The sequence below is a fragment of the Microtus ochrogaster genome, chromosome 8, assembly GCF_000317375.1.
Source record: "Microtus ochrogaster isolate Prairie Vole_2 chromosome 8, MicOch1.0, whole genome shotgun sequence".
Classification (NCBI taxonomy): Eukaryota; Metazoa; Chordata; class Mammalia; order Rodentia; family Cricetidae; genus Microtus; species Microtus ochrogaster.
This window is the reverse complement of record NC_022015.1, coordinates 71309448-71334433: the sequence shown is the minus strand read 5'-3', so window position 1 is coordinate 71334433 and position 24986 is coordinate 71309448. Positions and strand designations below refer to the sequence as shown.

Here is a 24986-nt window from a genome sequence, read left to right as displayed (position 1 = left end):
CACAGCAGTGGGCTGTCAGGGCCTGTGAGCCCGGTGTGCACAGCAGTGAGCTGTCAGGGCCGGCGAGCCCGGTGTGCACAGCAGTGGGCTGTCAGAACATGGGCCAGGAATGGATTCGTGTGAGAATTCTGAGTGCTTGTGAAAACACTCCAAGAGAACAAGACAAGAGTCTTGTGTCCTCAGTTTCTTGAAAACACAGAACCGTTCTTAGGATGTCCTTTTGTGCTCCTCTCAGGGGCAGCAGATAGGTGTGTGATTACTTCAGACTACTCGTCATTGCTTGCTGATGGTATTCAATCAAATGTTTAAATTATCCTTTGTATGCTTCTATGGGAAAGCACATTTTTGTCATGTGTGGCTTGTCCCCATGACTGTATACAGCTTGAACTCATGTGACCTTTCTTAACCCTCAGAGTATAAATTGCCTGAGGCTCTGAATAAAGTTGACCGGTGCCTGAGACTTTAGTCTGCTTCATTATCTACTCCGTTCTCCCAGGTCCCACCGTGGCTAGAGCAGTGACAGTGGACAACAAGAGACCCTGCTCTCAAACAAGGAGAAGGGGAAGACAGATCCAAGGCCCCAAGTGTCCCTTGGCAAACACATGCCCACGTTCACACATGTCAATATGTACACACACACATGCATACACGTATCTCATACACACAAAAATACACAAACACACACAACTAGGAAGAGACAAAAGCGGGAAGAACTCAGAGAGGAGAGCATCCTGAAGAGGGAGCCATAGCAGTGGTACAGTGGCGACATCTGGCCTGGAGTGAGTGGTGCTGGGCCAGCCAATCTCCCGGGATCACAAATCCCTCGGCTGCTAAATGGGAGGGGGGGACAAGACTTGACTCCTTCCATGGCCACAGCTCTACTTCTCTAGGCTCTACTTGTCTAGCAATCGTATTCTCGTTACTAAGGAGATTAACAGCAGACCTGGACAAAGATAGAAAGCACATGGAGACCCCTGGTACCTGCATTAACTGTTCATTATCAGTTCCAGAACAGGCAGCTGTGAACGAGTGGACTTTGCAGGGTGAAGATGCAAGAACAATTAGCAACTGAAGGAGGACACGGGAAAGGGAAATCCAACAGAATGTCCGGGAATAATGGAATCTGACTATTAGCGGGAACCCTCCCAGGAGGATAGGTCTGTCTGGTAGACTGGCAGCTACGGGAGCCACCTAAACAATCTTAAAGTAGGCTGAAACGTCCCTAGAGACGTGGCAGGAAAGGAAAAGGCAAACTTAGCCACTGTAGCTGGATGTCACCATTTTCCCCTCACATCTGCAGTCTGGTAGAAGTGAGGATTCCGTGTCAAACGTACCTGTTTCTGTTAAGCGTTTCATTCAGCACAAGGTCTTCATAGCGCTGTCGGGCAAAGTTGCCTCCAAAGCCCAGAAAGGTGGTGACGTAAACCCTGTACACATGCTCTGTGTGCTGCACATCACAGCCCAGGTTGAACTCAGCCAACAGGATCTTGGCTGCTTCTTCCTGTCACGCAACATCAAGAGAAAAAAAAGAGGGTTTCAGTTCCTTTCTAGAAAGTGGTGGCATTGTGAATCCACCGGGCTCCATTTCTATGACTACTCTTTAAAATGGCCTTCCAATCTCACGGCCAGGCACAGTGATACTCTCCTGTAACTCCAGCACCCACACAGCGAGGCAGGAGGACCACAAATCCAAAGACAATTGAGCTCAGGGCAAGCCCCTGTATGTCTGTGAGGTCATTTCCCAAGAGGTTTAACTGAAGAGAGAGGATCCACCCTGAACGTGGGCAGTACAATTCCACAGGCTGGGATCTTGACAGAATGAAGACAGAAAGGTAGCTGGGCACCTACATTCTTCTCTCTCTGCTTCCTGACTGCAGATGCCACGTGACCAGCTGCCTCACTCGGGCCACGCCTCCCCCACCACGGACTGTTTCCCCTCAAAATGTAAGCCAAAATGGCCTTTCCTCTTAAGTGGTTTTGTTGGGCATTTGGTAACAGTCACGAGAAGCAGCGGACACAGGGGAAGTGGGTTCATTACAGTTGATGCCAATTCCTGGTACGGACATCTGTGTTCTCCAGTTCTCTACAACGGAAGTGTACTATTTTCATAATTAGAAAAAAAAATCCTTTAACAAAGAAAGGATCGTTGTGAGATCTATTCCATGACCTTATCTAGAGTTATTCAAAAAGCTTTTCCATGTCTTCTGACAGGCTTGGGCATTAGCAAAGTTCAGTTTTATCTTCAAAATAAGGGAGGTTTTGCTGTTTGAGTGGTTTTGTTTGTTTGTTTGTTTTTTGTTTTTTTGTTTCAGGCAGGGTCTCACTGTGTAGCCATGGCTGGTTTAACATTCACTCTGTAGACCAGGCTGGCCTCAAACTCACAGAGATTCACCTGCCTCTGCTTCCCAAGTACGGAGATTAAAGGGGTACACCACCAACACCCGGCCTTGATTTGGGTTTTAAACTTTAAAGGTAGAGATTAAACTAAGTCCCTGAACTCTAATCCATAGCAAAGCTCTTCCTCTGGTCTAATTACTCCTGCTCATCCTCACATCCAGTCAATCTCTAGCCCCTGCTCTGAATCACCATCCCAATGTACTTCTTGTGTAATTTTTTAATGTGTATGATTTGCAAAATGGAAATAACTATTTGGATTGTGGGATTTTAAATCTGTGAACATATTACTGCACCTAACAACTCTATTCCTTGACTTATACCCAGGAGACCTAACAACTATGTCTACACAAAAGTGTGTTCATGAATGTTCCCAGCACTGCCGTCCATAATCCCTCAGTGTGGACGCTACTCAGCTATGCATCAGTGACGAATGAATGAACAAAAGGTGGAATGGTGATTCAATGGACTCAGCCACCAACACCAGCAATGTACTGGTACATACTACAACATCGATTACCTTGGGAACGTTTTTCTAAGAGTCATACTGCATGATTTCATTATATGAAAAGTCCAGAACAGGCAGATCCCTAGATGAGAGAAAGCGATGGAGGACTGGACAATGGGAGACAACTGCTTTTGGCAGAGCTGAAACATTCTGAATTCCGAGCGATGCTGCATGGTCTTTGCTTTTTAACCAAACGCTAGCATCCATCCTTGAGTCACTATACTGCTGTGTCTGCATCGAATTTGGTGCTTGCAAATATTTCCGCTGCTGCTTTCTAAATCTGTCCACACAAGTCATTCAAGACCACAAATGTAAATTCATTTTAACTCAATAAGCCTTAGGACTTCAGAACTAGAAGACCAAAAAGATGCTCTGACCCCAGCTCAGGACCCTACTGTTCATTCTAACCCAGGTTCAGGATCACACTATTGCCTGCCCTTCCCCTGCCTTCTCTCTCCGTTGGAATCTTCGTCTTCCTAGTTCCCCAGCCTGGACCATCAGGACTTCTGCAGACCTCATAACACTGTAGTAATGGGAGCGGCGGGGCTGCATCCCCAGCACCCCAGCCGCACCCCGGCCGCCTGGCTAGTTTATGCCCCGAAATAATTACACGGACACTGTATTCTTTTACGCACTGCTTGGCCCATTTCTATCTAGCCTCTTTTAGGCTAACTCTCGCACCTGGACTAGCCCATCTCTAATAATCTGCTGTAGCCCACAAGGTGGCTTACCAGGGAGATTCTAGCCTACGTCCATCCTGGGTCGGAGCTTCATCGCGTGTGCCTCAGAGAGCAGAGCTCTCGCCTCTGCCCGCAAGAGTGGAGCATCGTGTCTCTCTAAGGCATCTGCCCCCGAGAGAAGAGCAGTCGAGTCTGACCTCACTTCCTCTTCCTCCCAGCATTCTGTTCTGTTTACTCCTCCCACCTATGTTTTAACCTATCAGGGCAAGCAGCTTCTTTATTTAATTAACCAATGACCTTCCTTCATCATAACACCATACCGGCACACTCACCTAAATATAACTAGATTTTTGCTCTAAATATTTGCTGAAATGTGTGCCCTTCCCTCCAATTCCATTTCCACTGTGTACTCTGACCTTGCAACTCCTCACTCAAGACTCTTCTCACCTACATTTCTCAAAAAAAAAAAAAACATACACACACACACAAACAACAAACAAACAAAACAGACTAGCACATAGCCAATGTGGCCACAAAACTTAACAGCTGGGAAGGACCTTCAAGTTTGTCTAACTATGGAACTAAGGCTCATATGACTGCCTAGCTTTGGCTGGGTCCTACAAGCGACAGAACTGAAAATCAAGCCTCCTCCAACAACACTCAAGACTCCTCATGATCCAATTCCATCCTCTCTCCCCAGAACCTCCCTGAAGATCCTAGGGTGGACAGGTCCCTGAGCACTCCTTAGACGTTCCAGAGTCCGTTGCTTTCTCTGTCCCTCTGCACACTGTGACAGTGGGAGACAGTCTCTGCTCAGCTTTAACTCTGATCCAGCGCCCAGGTAAGCAGCTCACCTTCCATGAAGGCAGCATGGTTCCTGCTCAAGCTTTCACAAATGGGATTGAGCCTGCTGGTCCCTATCTCCTCCCAGCTGTTGAGACAAGAGGGACTCAACCACGGGCAATGCTAAACATCACAGTATTCCCAGCCACACACAATTCAGCCCCAAACAACAGCACCAAGGGTGAGAAACCATCATTTAGATCAGTGCTTCTCAAGCTTCCTAATGCTGCGACCCTTTAATAAGTTCCTCATGTTGTGGTGACCCCCAACCATAAAATTATTTTCATTGCTACTTCATAGCTAATTTTGCTACTGTTATGAATTGTAACGTAAATACCTGATATACAGGGTATTTGATATTTGACCCCTGGGAAAGGGTTGTTTAAACCCCCAAAGGGGTTGCAACCTACAGGTTGAGAACTACCATTTAGATCATATTACAGGACTGCTGTGGTCTGCCTGATACTTCTGACTCACTGATTTCTGGAGGCAATGTAACCAGCATGTTCTATTTCTTGTGCACACTGCATGTTTAAAGAGGGATGCTTCTCTTTTCTCTCGCTAATGAATCATCTCCCTAAAAATACATTCTTGGCTGGCGATGAACCCATTGGCACAGCACTTGCCTGGCACATGCAGGGCCCTGAGATTGATCCACAGTGCCACAAAAAGAAAAACAAAAGCTAGCATCAAAATACATCCTTAAGGGGCCAGGGACTCGGTAAAGTACTTGCCACGAACAGAATGAGGGCTTGAGTTTGAGCCCTATCGCTCACACAAAAAAGTTTATGTGTACTGTCAATCTTAGGTCTCACACTCACTCTGCATCCACAAGCGCCCACACCACACACACACACAGTGGCAGCACATGCCTGTAATCCCAGTCTTTGGGAAGAGTGGAAGAAGGACCCCTGGAGCCTGCTGACTAGCCAGTCTCACAGGCAAGGGATGTAGGATGTCCTTCCATCTGCTGTCAATATGTTTCTCTCACTGATGGATGAATAAAGTTGTTTTGGCCAATGGTCAACCAGAATAGAGCCAGGCAGGAAATCCAAAGATAAGGAAAGAAAGAAGGCAGAGTCGGGGAGATGCCATGTAGTTGCCAAAGGAGTAACATGCCAGGGCATCACTGGTAAGCCACGGCCATATGGCAATACACAGATTAGTAGAAATAGGTTAATTAAATTTTGAGAGCTAGTCAGAAATATGCCTAAGTCTTTGGCTTTTGTTTTTGTTTTCTTTCCTGAGACAGGGTTTCTCTGTAGCTTTGGAGCCTATCCTGGAACTAGCTCTTGTAGACCAGATTAGCCTCGAACTCATAGAGATCCATCTGCCTCTGCCTCCCAAGTACTGGGATTAAAGGCGAGCACCACCACTGCCCGGTTGTGCCTAAGCCTTTGGCCAAACAATTATAATTAATATTAAGCTTCTGCTTGATGATCTTAGTAAGCGGGCAGAGAGAAACCGGTCTAGTGGAACCAGGCAAGCTGGAGAAAATGTATAGGCAAGTTCCACATTCAGTGAGAGACCCTGTGTCAAAGAGGAAGGAGACACGGGATCAAGGAAGACAGCAACCTCCACATGTTATGCACACAGATGTGAGTACACACCCACACATACGAACACACAGGTAAACAGTATCAGAGATGAAGGAAATGAACAGTAGGGAAAGGGTATGTATGACCGGTATCCAAGACTGACCTGTACATTTACTCCTCAGGCAACCCCCGAAGAGACATAGTATTAATTATCACTGCTAAAATGTATCAAGCACTTATCATAAGTGGGCCACTTGCTAAGCGCTTGACATTCGCTTGACATTCTGATATCCTCACAGCTTTGTAAGAGAGATACTTTTATGCTTTGTAGACACCCAGGACCAGGGAGGTAACCTGCTCGAGATAATGCAAGCTAGTGCCAGGGTGGTGGCAGGCACAGGTCTTTAATGAGGCAAAGGCAGGCAGATCCCAGTGAGTTCAAGGCCAACCAGGGTCACACAGTGAGACCCACATCCCATGGAAAAAAGGAAAAGAAGATAATGGAAGTTAGCAACTGCCTGACCGGATCCAGGACTCTGACCCCCAGCGTACAGCTTCAAACACTGACCTTCCTACACTGGCACTGGGATTTCTAACTGGACTTCACACAAGGCAAAATACCTGTTTGGGAGGAAGGACAGAGGTTGAGGTAGGGACTTCATAGGCAATTTGGAGAGAAGCTCCTCCCATGTCCAGTATCCCCACTGTCCTCCTGCGTCCCGCTGCTGAGTCCAGGGAAGTGTCAGCATCCGACTCTGAAACCAGTGATAGGATTCAAATAATCAAATACAAAAACCAAGTCCAAAGGAAAGCACACCCCAACCCCTCCCCCAACACCACTACCCCCTCCTACACCCCCCGCCCTCTGCAAAAAAAAAAAATTGACAGCAAGATGGCTTATCTAATAAAAGCAACTAAAATAAATTCATCTATTAAGTGTACATTATACAGAGAATAATTCTTTTAAATGACTTAAATATAATGTTTCAACTCTGTATGCACAGGGACAGGAGAGAACCAACTCCAGTCTGTTGTCCTCCACATCTGCACCATGGCGTGTGCGTGCCCACCCTCATACACACGTAATAATGTCCAAACAATAACAACAATGGAGGACTTTTTAAAAATGTGTTCTGTGGAACGAGAGCAGACACAAAAAAGAGCAAACTATTCGAAGGGTTGAGATTGAGTGAGGGGTTCGTCCATGTTCATTTTGTCATTTTTTCTTTAACAGACATTTGAAGCTTCCCATAAAGACTACAATGAAGAACAGCTCCCAGCAAGCACACACACACTGCCTAGAGCCTGGAGAGAAGCCGCAGCCCTTGAAGAACATCACACGGCAGAACGGACTTACCATCTTCATGGTCAAATCGTCCCAGAACAAAGTTGATTCCAATCCATGCATAAACTCCTAAGGAAGAAACGGAAAAGGCCTCTCTATAATTCTCTACTGCTGGACCATACCCACCCCCCCCCCCACCTCAAGGGCACCCTTTTTCTCCTTTCTTGGAAAAACAAAAATAAAAAGAACCATAATATTCTACTCCATACTCTTTAAAATTTGTTTTTATTTAATGTGCATTGCTGTTTTGCCCACATGTATATCTGTGTGAAGGCGTCAGATCCCCTGGAACCAGAGTTACAGACAGTTGTGAGCTGCCATGTGGGTGCTGGGAACTGAATCCAGGTCCTCTGGAAGACTAGCCGGTGCTCTTAGCTGCTGAGCCACCTCTCCAGGCCCTGTCTACTCCATACTCCTGGTGCATGGACCTTAAATCCTCTCTCTCTCTCTCTCTCTCTCTCTCTCTCTCTCTCCTCTCTCCCTTTCTTCCTCTCTTCATCTAGCATGCTGCTTCCCACCCCCATCTCAAATAGCGCTGGGCTCATGCATGCTAGCTACCTGCATCCCCAATCACATCTTTTCTCATGTGATTTTCATTCTTTCTGCAATCATTTGTAACTTCTAATAATTCTATGAAGACTAGGAACTAATTGTAAAAAAAAAAAAAACTCTTCAAAAAAAATGTTTAAAACTGTATCGAGAGTCAGGCATGGTGCCATATGCCTGTAACCCCAGGAGGCAGAGGCAGGTGGATTTCTATAAATTTGAGGCCAGCCTGATCTACACTGCTTGTTCCAGATCAACCCGGGCTACATAGTGAGAGCCTGCTGAGAGGGGAGGGGGTCTGGGGTGCAGCTTAGTGGGAGGACACCTGTTCAGCATGACCAAGGACTTGGGGGAGAAGAGTGAGTCTTGCAGCTGTGACTTCTGAGAGAAGTGGGGGGAATACAACCACCCAGCGTCCCCACATGATGCAAGTGTAACTCTGAGGGGGGGCACACAGGGAATGCGGCCACCCAGCGTCCCCACATGATGCAAGTGTAACTCTGAGGGGGGGCACACAGGGAATGCGCCCACCCAGCGTCCCCACATGATGCAAGTGTAACTCTGGGGGGGCACACAGGGAATACGCCCACCCAGCGTCCCCGCCAGATGCAACTGTAACTCTGGGTGGGATACACATAGGGAATGCGCCCACCCAGTGTCCCCACATGATACAAGTGTAACTCGGGGGGGGGGGGACACACACAGGGAATGCGCCCACCCAGTGTCCCCGCCAGACGCAAGTGTAAGTCTGGGTGGGATGCACACAGCAGCTTTGTAAGAACACTGAAAGTGAAGCGAACAGTGGACACACAGACAGACAAGAACTGAAAAAATGTTCCCAAACAAGACCAAGTCTCTCATTTTTTTCCCTTGGCTTCAACTCAAAAGCAGTTGGGAGCCGGGCGATGGTGGCACACGCCTTTAATCCCAGCACTTGGGAGGCAGAGGCAGGCGGATCTCTGTGAGTTCGAGACCAGCCTGGTCTACAGAGAGAGTTCCAGGACAGGCTCCAAAGCCACAGAGAAACCCTGTCTCGAAAAAACCAAAAAAAAAAAAAAAAAAAAGCAGTTGGGGATGAAGAAGAATCAGGTGTGAGCAGAGAGAACTTTCTGACTCCTTTCCAGCTCAGAGTGGGAAACAGACTCCAAAGGTTCAGAGGCAGCAGGGGGAAGTTCAGGGCGGATTTGCTGCTGCTTGTTTGTCTGGTTGTTGGTGGTGGTGGGGTGTGTGTCTATGTGTGGGCCTGTGTGCCTCTGTGTGTGTCCTGTGCCTCTTTGTGTGTGCCTGTGTGTGCCTCTATGTATGTGTGTGTTTGTGTCTGTGGTGTGCCTATGCCCGTGTGTGTGTGCATGCCTGTGTGTGCGTGCCTGTGTGTGTACATGTGTGCGCACACGTGTGCACATGTGCATGCTAAGTGTACACGGGGACCAGAATGACACTGGATGTCTTCCTCAGTCACCCTTCACCTTATGTTTTGAAGACAGGGTCTCTCAGCAATTCAACTAGACTGGCTAGTCAGTAAGCCCCAGGGATTCTTGTCTCTGCCGCTCTAGCTCCGGGAATAGAGGTGTGTGTCACCACACCTGGCTTTTTATGTGAGTGCCAAAGGCTCTAACTCAGGTCTTAGAAGCAGGCCCAGAGGGGACACCTCCTCTGCCACCAAAACCTTTCCTGGATTTTTTCTCTGGTCAAAAAAAAAAAAAAAAAAAAAAAACTGGAATAGGCTGAATCTCTGAGTTTGAGGCTAACTTGGTCTACAGAGTGAGTTCTAAGACAGCCAGGGATACACAGAGAAACCCTGACTCACAAAAAAGAAAAAAAGAAAGAAAGAAAAAAAAGGAAGGGAGAGAGAGAAAAGAAGAAAAGAAAAGAAATTGGAATAGCTGGCCATGTTGGTGCATGCCTGTAATCCCTGCACTAGGAAGCAGGGGCAGGAGGATTGCTCAAAGTTTTAAGCCAGCCAGCAAGTTCTTGACAAGCAAGGGCTACACAGTGAGACCTTGTCTCAAACCCAGGAAAGAAGCGGGAGCAACTGATCATTCTGGGCACCCTGGGCCACATGAGAATATCAATGCAGTGGTGTATTAAGGGAAGTCACACTGAACATCAATTACAATAAAAGGAAAGCCCAAAAGAGGAGAAAAGTAACTCAGCTTAGTCATTCCTTGAACTAAGGTCTCCTCACACCTTAATGGAATAACCTGCTTTCACGTTTAAATTAGGACAACTACACATAACTCCTAGAACTGTATGTTTGCAAAAGTGCAATTAATTAATCAAAGACCCGTTTGGAATCATCATTAAATACTAAGTGTGGTGCTTCGTGCTAAGTTAAAACCAGATATAAACCTGAGACTTCCAGAGGCAGCATCTGAAACGGATGACTAGTGTAGGAGCTACCAGAAGACTGGACAGCTGAGCCAAGTGGAAGGCGGTGCACCCAGCAATCCCAAGCGCCTGCTAGGGAAGCTGAACCCTGAGCATCTTCAAGGGCCCAGCGCTACCCCGCCAGCCCAGTACCTTCCTGCTTCCCAGAGATCACTTCAGCCTGAGACTGTGAAAAGAGGAAGTCAAACTCCAATGGCAAATCTTTCACTAAATCAGCCAAGATAGCCAACTGCTGCCTGCAGAAAAAGAACAAAAATATCCCAAAGTTAATTATTAACCGTCTTTTCACCTGGCACCGAAGCAGCCCAGTAAACTGTGGTAGAGGGAGTGCTGGAGCTCAGGGGCCAAGGGCTAGCCTGGGAAACATGGTGAGCCCCCATCTCTTAAAGAAAACAAATAAAAACCTCTTATCACAAACTGCCCTCCCATGTAGTCCTGTCACGATGCCTCCCCATCTACCCGTCCACTTGCCTAGCACTTATCCATTTTGGTTCCTATTTTGACTTCAGAGGCTCAAGCTACAACGGAAGAACAGCCTCCTACACAAAGACAGTATTTAGGGATCAGTATCAACCCAGGACCCCAAGACCGAGTTCTCAGCTCAAAGGAGATTAATTCGCCCCAGAGGGACAAAGAGCAAAGAATAAGAAACAAAGATGGGAAACAGAGGCCATGGGAGAAGAGGAAGGAAACACGGGAGAGGGAAAAGGGGCAGCTGTCCCAGAAGCAAGACAAAGAACTGCCTTTGGGTAGAGAGCAGGCAGCCATGGCCTACGGGCAGATGACAGTTTACACAAATAAAGAAGGAAACCCCGAGTTAGGATGAGGTGTTCATTGTTACTGGGTGTGTTAATTACATGAGCTAAAGGGGCCTTTGATTGCTGGACTTCAGTACTTCCATAGCTGAACCTTGGTCTCAGGAGGAGGAAGAGGCCAAATAAGGGAATAGACCTTGGGGGCTAGTTTTAGAACTGTAATCTAATGGGTTTTAGAAGGCAGGGGAAGGGGGAGAAGGGCAAGGCCTGCCAGAGGCATGTTTCATGTTCAGGCTGGCTAGCACCCCTTCACCTTAAATCATGAAGTACCTGGGTGTTACATGAGGAGCACATGGCTTTACGGCTCTGGGCGAGCATGAGGGAAGTCACAGGAAATTCAGACACTCTTGGCTACACTGTTTCTAACTCGGAGAGGAAGATGTCAATTACAAACACAAACTCACCCTCGGGTCTTACACAATACAGCCTGCCTCACGTGACCTCACAACTAGGCAGCGAGTGCCACAAACTCTTATATAATCTATTATATGAGCTGACAATTAACTCTTCCATGTTTCAAGGGTTGACTTTTTTTCTTTATAAAAATTTTATCATTTGAAAAACGCAGAGGCGGTTCAGAATACAAAGTTCATTAGGATTTCTACTTCAAGGGTGACATTTGATACCTAGCATCTATGTGGGTATTTTTCCTCTGAAGTTTTAAATGTTTTTCCTAGGTTTATTAGATGAAGTAAAAATAAATAAAGGAAATGATAATAAAATGAATCCAAGGCAAATGTTAGTTAAGAATGAGACCAATGGTCATTTTACATTTGCAATGTTCCCATGGTTGTGTGTGTGTGTGTGTACATATGTTGTCATTAGGTGTCTTCCTCAACTAGACTCTACCTTTTAAAAAAAAAAGTTAGAGGGGGCTGGAGAGCTGGCTCAGTGGTTAAGAGCATTGCCTGCTCTTCCAAAGGTCCTGAGTTCAATTCCTGGCAACCACATGGTGGCTCACAACCACCTGTAATGAGGTCTGGTGCCCTCTTCTGGCCTGCAGACATACACACAGACAAAATATTGTATACATAACAAATAAATAAATATTTAAAAAAAAGTTAGATTTAGCCATTTTATTTTATGTGTGTTTTACCTGCATGTATGTATGTGTACCACATGCATGCTTGATGCCCATGGAGGTCAGAAGAGGACATCAGAGTCTCTGCGACTGGAATTACAGATGTCTGTGAACCACTTTGTGGGTGCTAGGAATTGAACCCGGGTATTCTACAAGAGCAACAACTGCTCTTGACCACTGTACCACCTCTCCAGCCCTCCATCTTATTCTTTTCCATGCGGGGTTTTTTCAGTGAACCTGGAACTTCCTGGTTTGGTTAGACTGTCTGGCCAGCAGCCCAGGGACCCTCCTGTTCCTGCAGCCCTAGCACTGGGATTACAGGCATGCTCCACTAGACCTGGCTGGGGATCCGAACTCAGGCCCTCGTGCCTGGGAAGCAAGTACTTTCTCAGCTGAGGCCTCTCCCAGTCCATCTGGATTTCTAAAGTTATTCATTATAGGAATATTCTACCAGGTCAGATAACTGTCAACATGACTCAGTGAAAAATGCTGCTGCCACTTAAAAGAGCAGAATTATACTTGAGGAACTAATTTTCCAATATAATCTCATGTACAGCGTTTTTAAATGCTAACTGTTACACATCATAACATTCTACAGAGTTCACAGGGATAAGGAGGGGCTATCCATCTCTCGGGATGGGACAGGCTTCTAAGTGACCCACAGATGAGGGCTTGCTGTACCTGGTGGTGACAGGGAAGGATGGCCACACACCTCCGTTCTGTCCGCGATGTATACTACCTGTACTGCTAAAGTTTGTTTGTGTTTAACCTTTCATTCAGTCAGGACACTTTAACAAATGTTTGTTTTAGATTTGATTTCATTCCATGTATAAGTGTTCCGCCTGCATATATGTGTGTGCACCACATGTGTTCCTGGTGCCTGTGGAGGACAGAAGAGGGCATCACAGCCCCTAGAACTGGAGTTGTGGACAGTTGTGACTATCATGGGGGTGCTGGGAATTGGACCTGGGTCCTCTGTGAGAATAAGTGTTCTTGACTGTCTAGCCATCTCTCCAACCCTGAGCCACTATGCTTTCAAAAATATAATCCAAGTAATAAAAAAAAGATAACAATATTACTTATTATAATAATCTGGGGAAATAAAATGATGACAAGGGAATTAGTTAAATAATTTATGAAGCATCTATATAATGAAATTAAAATCATATTGATGTTAAAAGGAATGAGGTCCATTTATATTTTTACATGATAACATGAAAAGTCTTTCAATATATTTTTCAATATGCTTAATCGAGTTTGTTTAAAAAAACAAAAACAGCTGGGCAGTGGTGGCGCACACCTTTAATCCCAGCACTCAGGAGGCAAGGGCAGGTGGATCTCTGAGGGTTTGAGGTCAGTTTGGTCTACAAGAGCTAGTTTCAGAACAGCTAGGGCCACACAGAGAAACACTGTATCAAAAAACCAAAACAAAACAAAAGCCAAGGTGGGAGATGGCTCTGAATTAGGAGGACTTGCCTTGTAACTCCTGCAGAGGACCCGAGTTTGGATCCCAGCATCACATCAAGCATCACAATCACCGTGACGCCAGCTCCTTCTGGTCCCTCAGGTACTTACACTCGTATGCAAATGGATACCCACACAGACACACATAATTAAAAAGAGTAAAAAGAAAATCTTACAAGTTTTTCAAAAGAAATAAAATAAAAAACCAAAAACAAAAAACCTCCTTATATACTGCACTGGGATGAAACTTTCGTTCTCAACATTGTTTCTTTTCTTTACTTTAAACTCAGTGGCGAAACTCTGAGAGCTCCTCAACAGAGCCGGGTTACATAGAAGTCTCCTGCACCGCTCCACTGTCCTCCCTCCTTCAAAGTTTCATATCTGAAACTTCCTACAGTTAAAACAAACAAACAAACTCGCCAACATGACTTCCCAAACACGAACTGAACAACGGTAACACCAGTGGACATGCCAAAGGGAACAGGGGAAAGCCCATGAGACCTCAACCCTAATCAAAGAACCGCAGGCAGCTAGGGAAAGCGGGCCGCAGGAGAGAGAGGTGGTCTTCCCCAGGGAAGAGCACACCAATTGGCTGCTCAGGTCCAAATGGTCAGCCCTAAAAACACATACAGGTAACATTATACACACTGAGCGGGTTATTTTTAGGAACATATATGTATATAGATATATATACACAATAACAATTAATGAGAAAAGAGGCCATGAATTTGAAGCAGAGTGGGGAGGAGTATATGGAAGGGTTTGGAGGGAGGAAAGGGAAGGAAAAAATGCTGTAATTATATTATAACCTCAAAATTTTTTTTAAAAAATTAAATGAAATAAGATCCTGTAAATACCTTTATATAATTTTATAGGTATTTCCATTATAAAATAAAGAGGAAGTAGAAAAAAAATCTGCTTGATTGTTGGCAAGAAACACAACCTAGTGCAAATATATTCAAACTCAGCCCAGATGACTCATAGGCACTAGTGGCAGATACCAATGAAACAGGAAGGCATTAATCACACAACGCAGGCTCTTGCAGCAACAGGCAGATGGGAATCAGCCACTGCCCTAGAGGCAGTCATGATTTCATTGAGCCCAGAGTGGACATATGCATTACTGAAAGGCAACCAGAAAAGCAGGAAGAGAAATGAAAGCCGCTTGACACAGCAGAGCCTACCATTCTGAGATTCCACACTCATACTTGTGTGACAGAGACAGTATAGGGCAATGCCAGGAGATGAACTATTTTGCTCCAGACACACATATGGTGGCTAAACCATCGTCCATGTTCTTCTGCCCAGTCCTGCTGGCTGGCTCTGCCACTTTGACCTTTATTCTGGGTTTCCTCCCCAGCCTAGGTTGTGGGCCTCATCACGGCCCAGGCTGTGTGATCTGGCATCTTCACCTTCTGCCCTCACCTTCTGTTCTCTTCCTAGGGTTTCAGAAGTTCACAAACAAAAGGTAATATTTCTTACTTCAAAATGCAAAAATTCTGGAGCTGAGTGGTTGGCTCAGTGATTAAGAGCAATTGCTGCTTTTGCAGAGGATCTGGGTGCAATTCCCAGCACCCACATGGTGGTTCACACCATCTGCAACTCCAGTCCCAGCGGATCTGAAGCCTTCTTCTCAACTCCTTGGGCGCCAGGCACACATATAAAGCAAATACATGCATGTAGGCAAAACATTCATACAAATAAATTAATAAATCTAAAAAAAGAAAAATTCTAGGAATGAAGAATGTAGCTTGGTTAGGGAAGTATTGCTTACCAAGAACAAAACCCTAGGTTCCGCCCCAGCACCACACCAAAACAAACAAACAAACAAACAAACAAACTGAAAAGGCTTGGAGGAACAAGCCCAGCGCTAATCTCAGAACTCGAAAGCAGAAAGATCTCAAATTCAAGGTCATCCTCAGGCACACAGGGAGTTAGAAACCAGACTGGACTACGTAAAGCTCTAACTTGGCTGGACGTAGTGGTCCACGCCTTTGATCTCAGCACTTGGATAGCAGAAGCAAGTGAATCTCTGTGAGTTTGAGGCTATACAGTGAGATCCTGTCTAAAATAAATAAACAATGTAAAGGTAAATTATAGGATGGTCCTAACTTTGTAGAAATTACATATAGATATACAAAGAAAAGACACCAATGCAAAATGTAAAGATCAGGAGACAGAATGAACAGTTTTGTTTGGCTTGATGTATGTACTTTTAGGACTTCCTATAAGGTTACAGCTTTAACATTTAAAGCGTGATTTGTAAAATCAAAATGAAATTTGTAAACAGAGAGCTAGAAGGCCTCCCCTGATAACAAATGACCATAAAAATAATCTGCCCCTCACCAGAAAGCCAGAGAGCTACCACTCACTGAGTCTTGAGACAAGAACTCCACTGAGCACACCACAGCGGGGATATTACACTGCCCGGCGCACCCAGACCAAAGCACTCATCAACAGCAAGGGTTACTAGTATTGCAGCCTGAAGAAACACCAAGTGAGAACATTTAACTGTGTGGAAACGCAAACTACTGTTTACCAAGGAAGAATATTTCCATTATTAAGGGATGCCCAATGCTTATGAGACTGGCCACTCTTGGAGGCTTAATTCCAACGTCGACGCTGGCACTGAGCTCAATGAGATGGCACCAAAAGCACAGGCAACAAAACCAAAACCCACAAGTGGGAGCACACCAAACCAAGAAGTTTCTGAAACAACCAGCAGAAGGAAAAGGAAAGCTTCCTAGTGAAGTATTTACAAACTGCATGTCTGACGAGGGATTAGTCCTCAAAACACAGGAGAAAATTTCACAGCTTGACAGAAAGGAACCTACAATCTGACTGTAAAATGAGACCATGGACTTGATCACCTATTTCTCTAAAGACAAATGAACGGTCAGCTGGTGTATGACAACGTCTTAAGGTCTGCATGAGGGGACTGCAAGCCAGCACTGCAGGAAAGACAACTTTACATCTGCTGGGGTGACTATTACCAAAAAATAAAAGACAGGTGTTTGCAGAGACGTGGAAAAAAAGAACTCTTGACAGTGGGAATATAAAATGGTACAAAGTTCAATCCCTGGAGCCTACATACTGGGAGGACAGAAGCAACCCCTCTAAGCTGTTCTCTGACCTCTATTCGAGCACACACACACACACACACACACACACACACACAAAGTGTTAAAGAAAAAAAAACTTTAAAAGTACATATGGATGACAGGAAAGTTGGCTCTCTGGTTAAGGACTCTGGCTGCTCTTGCACAGGACCCAGGTTTGTTTCTCAAAACCAGCTGTAACCTCTAGTTCCAGAGGACCCAATGCCTTCTTCCAGCATCTGTGGGCTCTACACGCATGTGGTACACATACCTACATGGAGGCAAACAGTCATACATATAAAATAAAAGTTCTAAACCTTTTTTTAAAAAGTGTATACGTAGCTGGGGTGAAGTCCTAGTGGCAGAGCATCTCCCTAGTTAGGCTGTGTTCAGCCCTAGCATCTTTCTTGAGGTGGTGGTGCACACCTTTGATCCCAGTACTCGGGAGGCAGAGGTAGGAGGATCTCTGTGGGTTTGAGGCCAGCCTGGTCTATGAAGATGGTTCCAGGAAGCCAAGGCTATACACAGAGAAACCCTGTATCGCAAAAATAACAACAAAGATATCGGGCTCAATTTGGGGTTCAGGTGAAAAAGATCGAACTGGTTGGAGCCAGGAAAGCATCTAAAGCAACAGAGACTGAGGTTTGTATAGCAGGGAGAGGAAGGAGAGTCACCCATCATCATGGGACCCAAAGAGTTACAGAGAAGGTCGAACTGCTGCCTTGGTCTCCCAGTAGCCCCCAGTATGACTCCCGTTCCTCGGGTGACTCTTTGTGCAAATATGGTCTTACCATACCTGTTCCATGACTCAGTCACTGTCACTACCACTCCCAACTGCCACCACACCCTCAATCCAAACTCAGAACGCTTTTGTCATCTCACAGAGATACTGATCCAAAGCCACAAATGACAGGAAGATATGGCTGCCTGACATATAGGGATGGCTCCACGGTTCTGAGCAAGCAGCCTTCCCCACCTGTGAGCTCTGTGTGGCGTGCCTTCACCCTTCTCCATTCTGGCTGCAAGGGTTCCCTGAGTCCCATAACATCCTGAATCTCACCTCTCAGGGAGCAACCTCATGCCCGCTGTGCAGAGGATGTAAAGGGGGGTCTCCTTGTGCTTCTTCACGGGCACATGAGCGGCGGCAAAGCTCAGCAGAGGTCTCAGGTAGTCACTAGCATGTTCTGGAGTATCTGCCATTGCGGAGATTCCTGAAGTAACACCAAACATGTATACACATGTGTGGACATATGTGTCTGTGTATTTTAATGTAGATTACATATGACCCAGAAAATGAATTCTCATAAGATTCTGTCCAAGGGCCTACATTTATTTTTTTTTAAAGATTTATTTCTTTATTATGTATACAACTTTCTGCCTCCATGTATACCCACAAGCCAGAGGAGGGCACCAGATCTCATTACAGATGGTTTGGAGCCACCATGTGGTTGTTGGGAATTGAACTCAGGACCTCTGGAAGAGCAGACAGTGCTCTCAACCACTGGGCCATCTCTCCAGCCCCACATTTATGTTTTTTGAAAGAAGTTGGATGGCAGTTAAATGAGAGATTCCTCCCAGTGCTCAGATTCCCACAAAAACAAGCCCTTCCTCCCCTTTCTCTTCCTACAGTAGGTCAGAGATCAGTAACAAATGTATTCTAATGAGTACCTGGCTTGATTTTCTTGACCACAGGCTGGCTGTTTCGGTCTCTCATCTGTTTGATGTCCAGTAAGTCATGGGGGTTCCCATTATGTCTTGGCCAGAAGTAAACAAAAATCCGGGAGCCACTGCTACCACAGTCCACCACAAGTCCGTAATTCAGATTTGGGTCTTCGGTGTTGGTGGCTTCAAGGTCTCCTACCCGAGCCAAATACCTAAGATGGATAAAACAGAAACGAGTGGGTCCGTGAAGAGGGCTAGTACTCCCGTTGATCGCTGAGCCTTCACGAACGTCCTCACTTCCTACCATGTCCCAAGCTTTCATGTACTTGAGCTAGACCCATGTATACTTGGTATACTACAAATTAAAGTGAAAAATGTTTCAGTTTTCGTTTGCTTGGGTTTTTTTTTTTTTTTTTTTTTTTTGGTTTTTTGAGATAGGGTTTCACTATGTAGACTTGGCTAGCCTGGAGCTCCTTACATAGACCAGGCTGGCCTTGAACTCATAAAGATCCAGCTGTCTCTGCCTCCTGAGTGCTGGGATTAAAGGCATGAGCTACTAGACCCAGCAAATGTTTAAACAGTAATTCATCTGGATAACAACAATAAATTCATTCCGTATTAACACAACATATTTATATATACATACCTATGCTACGCTTTCAGAAGCAAACACTAGAAGAGTGGTTTTGTTTCATAATTTTGCAAATGTCTTTTGTACCTTGATCAACATTCTCATGTTTGCTTTGGTATTCAATGTACTACAGACATAGCTTTAGCTGAGTGTGTGATGGTCTAGCCTTTCACGCCTGCTGCAAAAGGGAAGAGGTTTTCTTTCTTCCTTTTTTTTTTTTTTTTTTTTTTTTGAGACAGTGTTTCCCAGTAGCTATGGAGCCAGTCCTGGAACTTGCTCTGTAAAACCAGGCTAGTCTCCAACTCACAGAGATTCACCTGTCTCTGCCTCCCAGGTGCTAGGATTAAAGGCGTGCGCCACCACCACCCAGCTTTTTTCTTTTAAAATTTACTTTTACTGATCTATTGGGAGCTCACCAAGGCCAGCTGGACTGGGACTGAAAAAGCATGGGATAAAACTGGACTCTCTGAACATGGCGGGCAATGAGGGCTGATGAGAAGCCAAGGACAATGGCACTGGGTTTTGATCCTACTGCATGGACTGGCTTTGTGGGAGCCTAGCCAGTCTGAATGCTCACCTTCCTAGACCTGGATGGAGGTGGGAGGACATTGGACTTTCCACAGGGCAGGGAACCCTGACTGCTCTATGGACTGGAGAGGGAGGGGGAGAGGAGTGGAGGGAGGGGGAGGGAAATGGGAGGCTGGGAGGAGGCGGAAATTTTTTTTCAATAAAAAAATAAACAAATAAAAGAAAAAACTTACTTTTATTTATTCATGGTTGAACGGTGTAGGGACTGAACCTCATACATGCTAGACAAGCATTCTACCACTGAGTAACATCCTCAGACCAAGAAATAGTTTTGTTTTTTTTTTTTTTTGGTTTTTCGAGACAGGGTTTCTCTGTGGCTTTGGAGCCTGTCCTGGAACTAGCTCTGTAGACCAGGCTGGTCTCGAACTCACAGAGATCCACCTGCCTCTGCCTCCCGAGTGCTGGGATTAAAGGCGTGCGCCACCACCGCCCGGCCAAGAAATAGTTTTGACAGACTTTCAGAACGCTGGAGACACTCTGCTTCTATATTATAACTCAAAATAAGTAGAGTTTCTTAGAGGTTTTGTTGCAATTGCAACCGTCTCAATTAAGGTTTCTACTCCATGAAAAACACCATGACCAAAAGCATATGAGAAGGAAAGCGTTTATTTCATCTTACACTTCTGGTCACACTCCATCACTGTTGGAAGTCAGCAGGAGGAACACAGGGCAGGAACCAGCTCTTCCTGATTCACTCAGCCTGATTTCTAAGCACCCAGGACCACTCGCCTAAGGGTGGCCTGAGCCACAGTGGTCTGTGCCCTCTGTCATCATCAGTAGCCAAGATAACGCCCTACAGACTTGCCGGCCAACCGATTTGATGGAGGCATTTTCGCTGTTGAGGTATCCCTCTTCTCAGAAAACCTAGCTTGTGTTAAATTGACAGAAAATTCACTAACAAGCCAGGTGTTAAGGTGCCCGCCTTTAATCTCAGCACTCAGAGGCAGAGACCTGCGGATCTCTGTAAAATGGAAGCCAGTTTAGTCTACATAGTGAGCTCCAGGCCAGCCAAAGCTACATAGTAAAACCTTGTCTCAAAAAACAAAAACAAACTACCAAAACCTAGCCAACACAAAAATCCAACCCCCCAAAATTTTATATTCTCCTACATTAAAATCTATTGGCTTATCCTGAACTATAAAAAGATAGCTTTTTTGTAATAAGGCAAGAATGATTCAATTAATTGTGTAAATCTTAATATTGACACATTTCACTGTACAGTTTTTTTTAATCACTCATATCAGCACCAATGTTTCTCGTAAAAATCTTTAAGGTCCTGGGAAGTGTGCCAAATTCAGTTGCAAAGATGCATTTGAAATTCTAACTCTCAATTGGAAGCTCAAACTTTAGCTATTTAAATACTGACATTTGTTTCCTTTAAAGGTAACAAGTTTATTTTATTTATTTTTGTTTTTGTTTTTTTTTGGTTTTTCGAGACAGGGTTTCTCTGTGGCTTTGGAGCCTGTCCTGGAACTAGCTCTTGTAGACCAGGCTAGTCTCGAACTCACAGAGTTCCGCCTGCCTCTGCCTCCCGAGTGCTGGGATTAAAGGCGTGCGCCACCATCGCCCGGCTTGTCACTTAGTGGTAGACCGCTTGCCTAACGTGTACAAGGCATAAGGTTTAAACTTTTGCATGCTAATTTATTTAATCTTTTAAATATATATATATATTTTATAAGTCTGAGATTTTGCAAACACATACACACAGTCACATGTTCATACCATGTGCAGGGCTGGAACACACAGAGTGCAGACAAGGCTGGTACCTTGGAAATGCAGTTACAGGACTTTGTGAGTTGCATTGAGTAGGCACCAGACCTGGGTCCTCCGCAAGAGCAGCCAGGGCTCTTAACCACTAAGCCGTTTCCCCATGATTTTTTTTTTTTTTTTTTTTTTTGAGACAGAGTCTCACTACAGAGTATGTAGCTCTGGATGACCTAGAATGCACTATCTACACCAAATTAATCTTGAATTCACAGAGATCTACACCCCCTGCCTCCTGAGTGCTGAGATTAAAGGCATAGACCATCACACCCAAATACAAGATAGAATCTTTAAAAATAAATTAAACATCTATGAAATACCTAAGTCAGAAAACCACAGTCTTTTCTCATGGTAAAAAATAGTGTTTCACGGCTTAACTGCCCAAGGAGCCTCCCTCAAGCCAGTTTTGGAGCGCGGGAATGTTGAATGCCTACTTCTCAACTCATCGCGCAGTAAATAAAATGCCGTCAAGTACATCAGATTCCCCCCACCACAACGGTATCACAAAGCGAAATGCAGTAACAAAAGTACAACTGAGTAACGCTACCTTGATTTGTGCTAAGCCCTCAGCGAAATGCAGTAACGAAAGTACAACTGAGTAACGCTATCTTGATTTGTGCTAAGCCCTCCACAGTTGTATGCCCTCTGACATCATGGAGACAATCGTCAACGTGCTGAAAAAGGCAAAGAACACTCTCAGGAGTCAGGAGGTAGAAGCGACTTGAACATCCAGCACTGGAAGAATGGGTAAACAAGACCAGCGTATACATACAGAGAGATACTATTCAGTGTAACAAAGGAAGACCATCTCCTTAAATGCTACTATGGGACGTTAGGCCAAGAGAAATAAGCTAGCCACAAGAAGATAAATGCTCTATTTATTCCACTTGCATGAGGTATGTAAAGGAGTCAAAGTCATAGAAACAAAAGTGAAATAGTTGGGGACCACTGGTTGGCAGGCGGAATAGAGGGGAATTGTTCTTTGATGGGTAGAGAGCTTCAGACTTGCTGGATGACAAGTTCTGGAGACAATGTAACAATGATGTAAATGTACTGAAAACCACTGAACTGGACAGTTAAAAATGCTTAGGACGGGAAACTTCATGTGATTTACTACAATGAAAACGGTAGATAATATCTCAATATTATTACAAGCTTTGAATTCACTGCTCTCAAAATGGTCCCAGGGACCCCAAGGACTCACATTTTGGTAGCCAATGCTGTAATGCAACCTTTTTCTTCCAAGCATCCGCCCTCTCTCACCCTCTTTTCTGTTGATTTTTTTCTCATCAACTTTGGAACGGTTTTCCAGCCTTTTTTTGTTTGGTTTTGTTTTTTCGTTTTTTTGAGCAGGGTCTCGTGTGTCTTGTCCTCCTTCCTAAGTCCCAAGTGTATAGCACTACATTCGGTTAATGCAGTATTAGGGATAAACCTAGGGCTTTGTACGTGGCTGACAACTGCCCAGCCTGGTCTCTTGGCAGAAGCCACTGTGTAGCAATGCTGGCCCCAACAAAACCCAGTGATTTCAAATGCCTTTATTTATATTTTTGACAGGGTCTCGCTAAGCAGTTTCAACTCACCTGGAACTCACTCTGTAGACCAGGTTGGTCTCAAACTCAGATATCCACCTGCTTCTGCCTCCTGAGTGCTGGGATTAAAGATGCGCACCTGGTCCAAGTGCCCTTAGAGACAGGAGCCTGGATGCCCTGGAGCTGGAGTTACTGGTGATTGTGCAGGTGCTGGGGACCACACTCAAGTCCTCTACAACAATACACATCTCTCCAGCCCCCGAGAAAGCGTTTCTTCTCCCCCTGCTCTAAGAGTGCCACTATGCCCTTTGAGTAGCTCGTGTACATTTCAGATGAACCCTTAAGGTTTCTCTCCGTTGCTTAGGCCATTTCTCAAGAGCCTGCAGACTACTGGCAGCGCACATCAGTGGTCCTCACATTCCTGGACCTAAGATGCGGTCACTCACTCCTCCTGGAGCTCACAGGTCAGAGCTGCTGGCTCGCTCCCAATTCCTCCACGTCTTCTTTCTGCTATCCTCAAACTCAACCGGCCTTCGACAGCTTCAGTGACTCCCCAGCGTGTCCTGTTATCCTTCCTGATCTCGCTGCCAATAAGCAATTTCACGGTTCTAATTCTGGTGCAGCTCAACTTAGCTTTCTCTTCCTTTAGACTTTGTCATGAGAGCAACAGCAAAAAGGAAAAGAAAATGTCAGCTGACTTTAGAGCACAGGGCAGAAAGGAAGGAGCAGATGGCGTCCAGCTTCTACTCCCTAGCTGAATCTTTGATCAGTCACTGCAGGCAGCAGGAAGTCTCCAGCTTTCTTATCTTGTGTGCAGACAGGTACTGAAGAAGGGCTTTCCCTCCGGGAGGTAGCAAAAGTATCACTTTCTGGACTGCTAACCTCGGATGACCTCACCTGCTTGCTTATGCTTCCCTCAGTCTCTTGAGCACCTTCGTTTATGATTTGCAGACCTAGCCTTGGCTGTCATGGTGAATCGTGTGCACCGCTGGACCCTTCTCCTTGGCTGATGCCACATAGAACAATTTCTAGAAAGATCTCAAAGCCTAAGGGAAAATGTCTAAAAGCTCCGGAATTCCTCAGCCACCTTCCCGAGAGAGAGCCAGGTCCCCACCAGGCACCTCACTTGGCTTCCCTTTGCTCATACAGCACAGATCCTCCATCTCCCTCCACCTCCTCCTCTGCCTACCCCCTTCTCTCTCTAACATGATCGCCCTCCAGTCGCTGCTGAGTCAATGAAAGCTAGCCACAAATACATCCCCTCAAGTAGAAATGAAAAATGAGGGCTTTCACTGCCATTATCCTGAACATATTAACAGCATTACCACTAGAAGTGACCAAACTATTACCTGGCTCGCTTGATCAACATCAGTTAAACCACTTTCAGAACTCAAACAGAACTCAGCAATGTGCCAAAAGTCAATAAATGAGGCCTCCATCAGTATGGACCTACCAGCACTTTGTTGAAAGTCATCATCTTTCATGACAGTACTCATAACTCAAAACCAAACACAAGGGCATTACACTAGCCATCTGTGAAAGACAGCAATCCATGCCCAGAAAACCAGTTTGGAAGGTTACTGCTCACCTCCTAACAAGATTAACCAGACAAGAACATTTATAACTTAAAATCCTGCTTTCAAACGAAATAACTGGCATTAAGATAAAGCAAATGAATGCATGGGAGGAGATGCATTCATTTAGCCAGAAAAGAGTTCTCTCAAACTCTTATAAAAGGAAACATAGCTCTAAATTTATAACCTAAAGTGTTATAAATTTTTAATTTAATTTAATGTAATGTCTCTTTTTGACCTCCAGAAACAATATGGGTATGTGCTCACAATAAAAATGAAAATACAGCCAGGCTGTGGTGGCACACACCTTTAATCTAAGCACTCAGGAGGCAGAGGCAGGGGGATCTCTGTAAATTTGAGGCCAGCCTGGTCTACAGAGTGAGTTCCAGGACAGTCAGGGCTGTTACACAGAGAGACCTTGTCTCGAAAAACAAAACAAAAATTAAAACAAAAACAAGAAGAAGAAGAAGAAGAAGAAGAAGAAGAAGAAGAAGAAGAAGAAGAAGAAGAGGGGGAGGAGGAGGAGGAGGAGGAGGAG

The 24986-nt window shown here is 45.2% G+C and overlaps 1 protein-coding gene across 1 annotated transcript in view; it reads right to left on the bottom strand.

The window, feature by feature from the left end:
* The window catches only part of Entpd7 (ectonucleoside triphosphate diphosphohydrolase 7), a 42478-nt gene that overhangs the window by 9008 nt on the left and 8484 nt on the right, over nucleotides 1-24986 (bottom strand). The window contains exons 4-9 of the mRNA XM_005352323.3: nucleotides 18369-18574; nucleotides 17761-17911; nucleotides 10375-10478; nucleotides 7321-7377; nucleotides 6585-6718; nucleotides 1335-1501 (exon numbers count right to left, since the gene is read on the bottom strand). Coding sequence (XP_005352380.1) covers nucleotides 1335-1501; nucleotides 6585-6718; nucleotides 7321-7377; nucleotides 10375-10478; nucleotides 17761-17911; nucleotides 18369-18574 — 819 coding nt within the window. The remainder of the gene's footprint in view (nucleotides 1-1334; nucleotides 1502-6584; nucleotides 6719-7320; nucleotides 7378-10374; nucleotides 10479-17760; nucleotides 17912-18368; nucleotides 18575-24986) is intronic.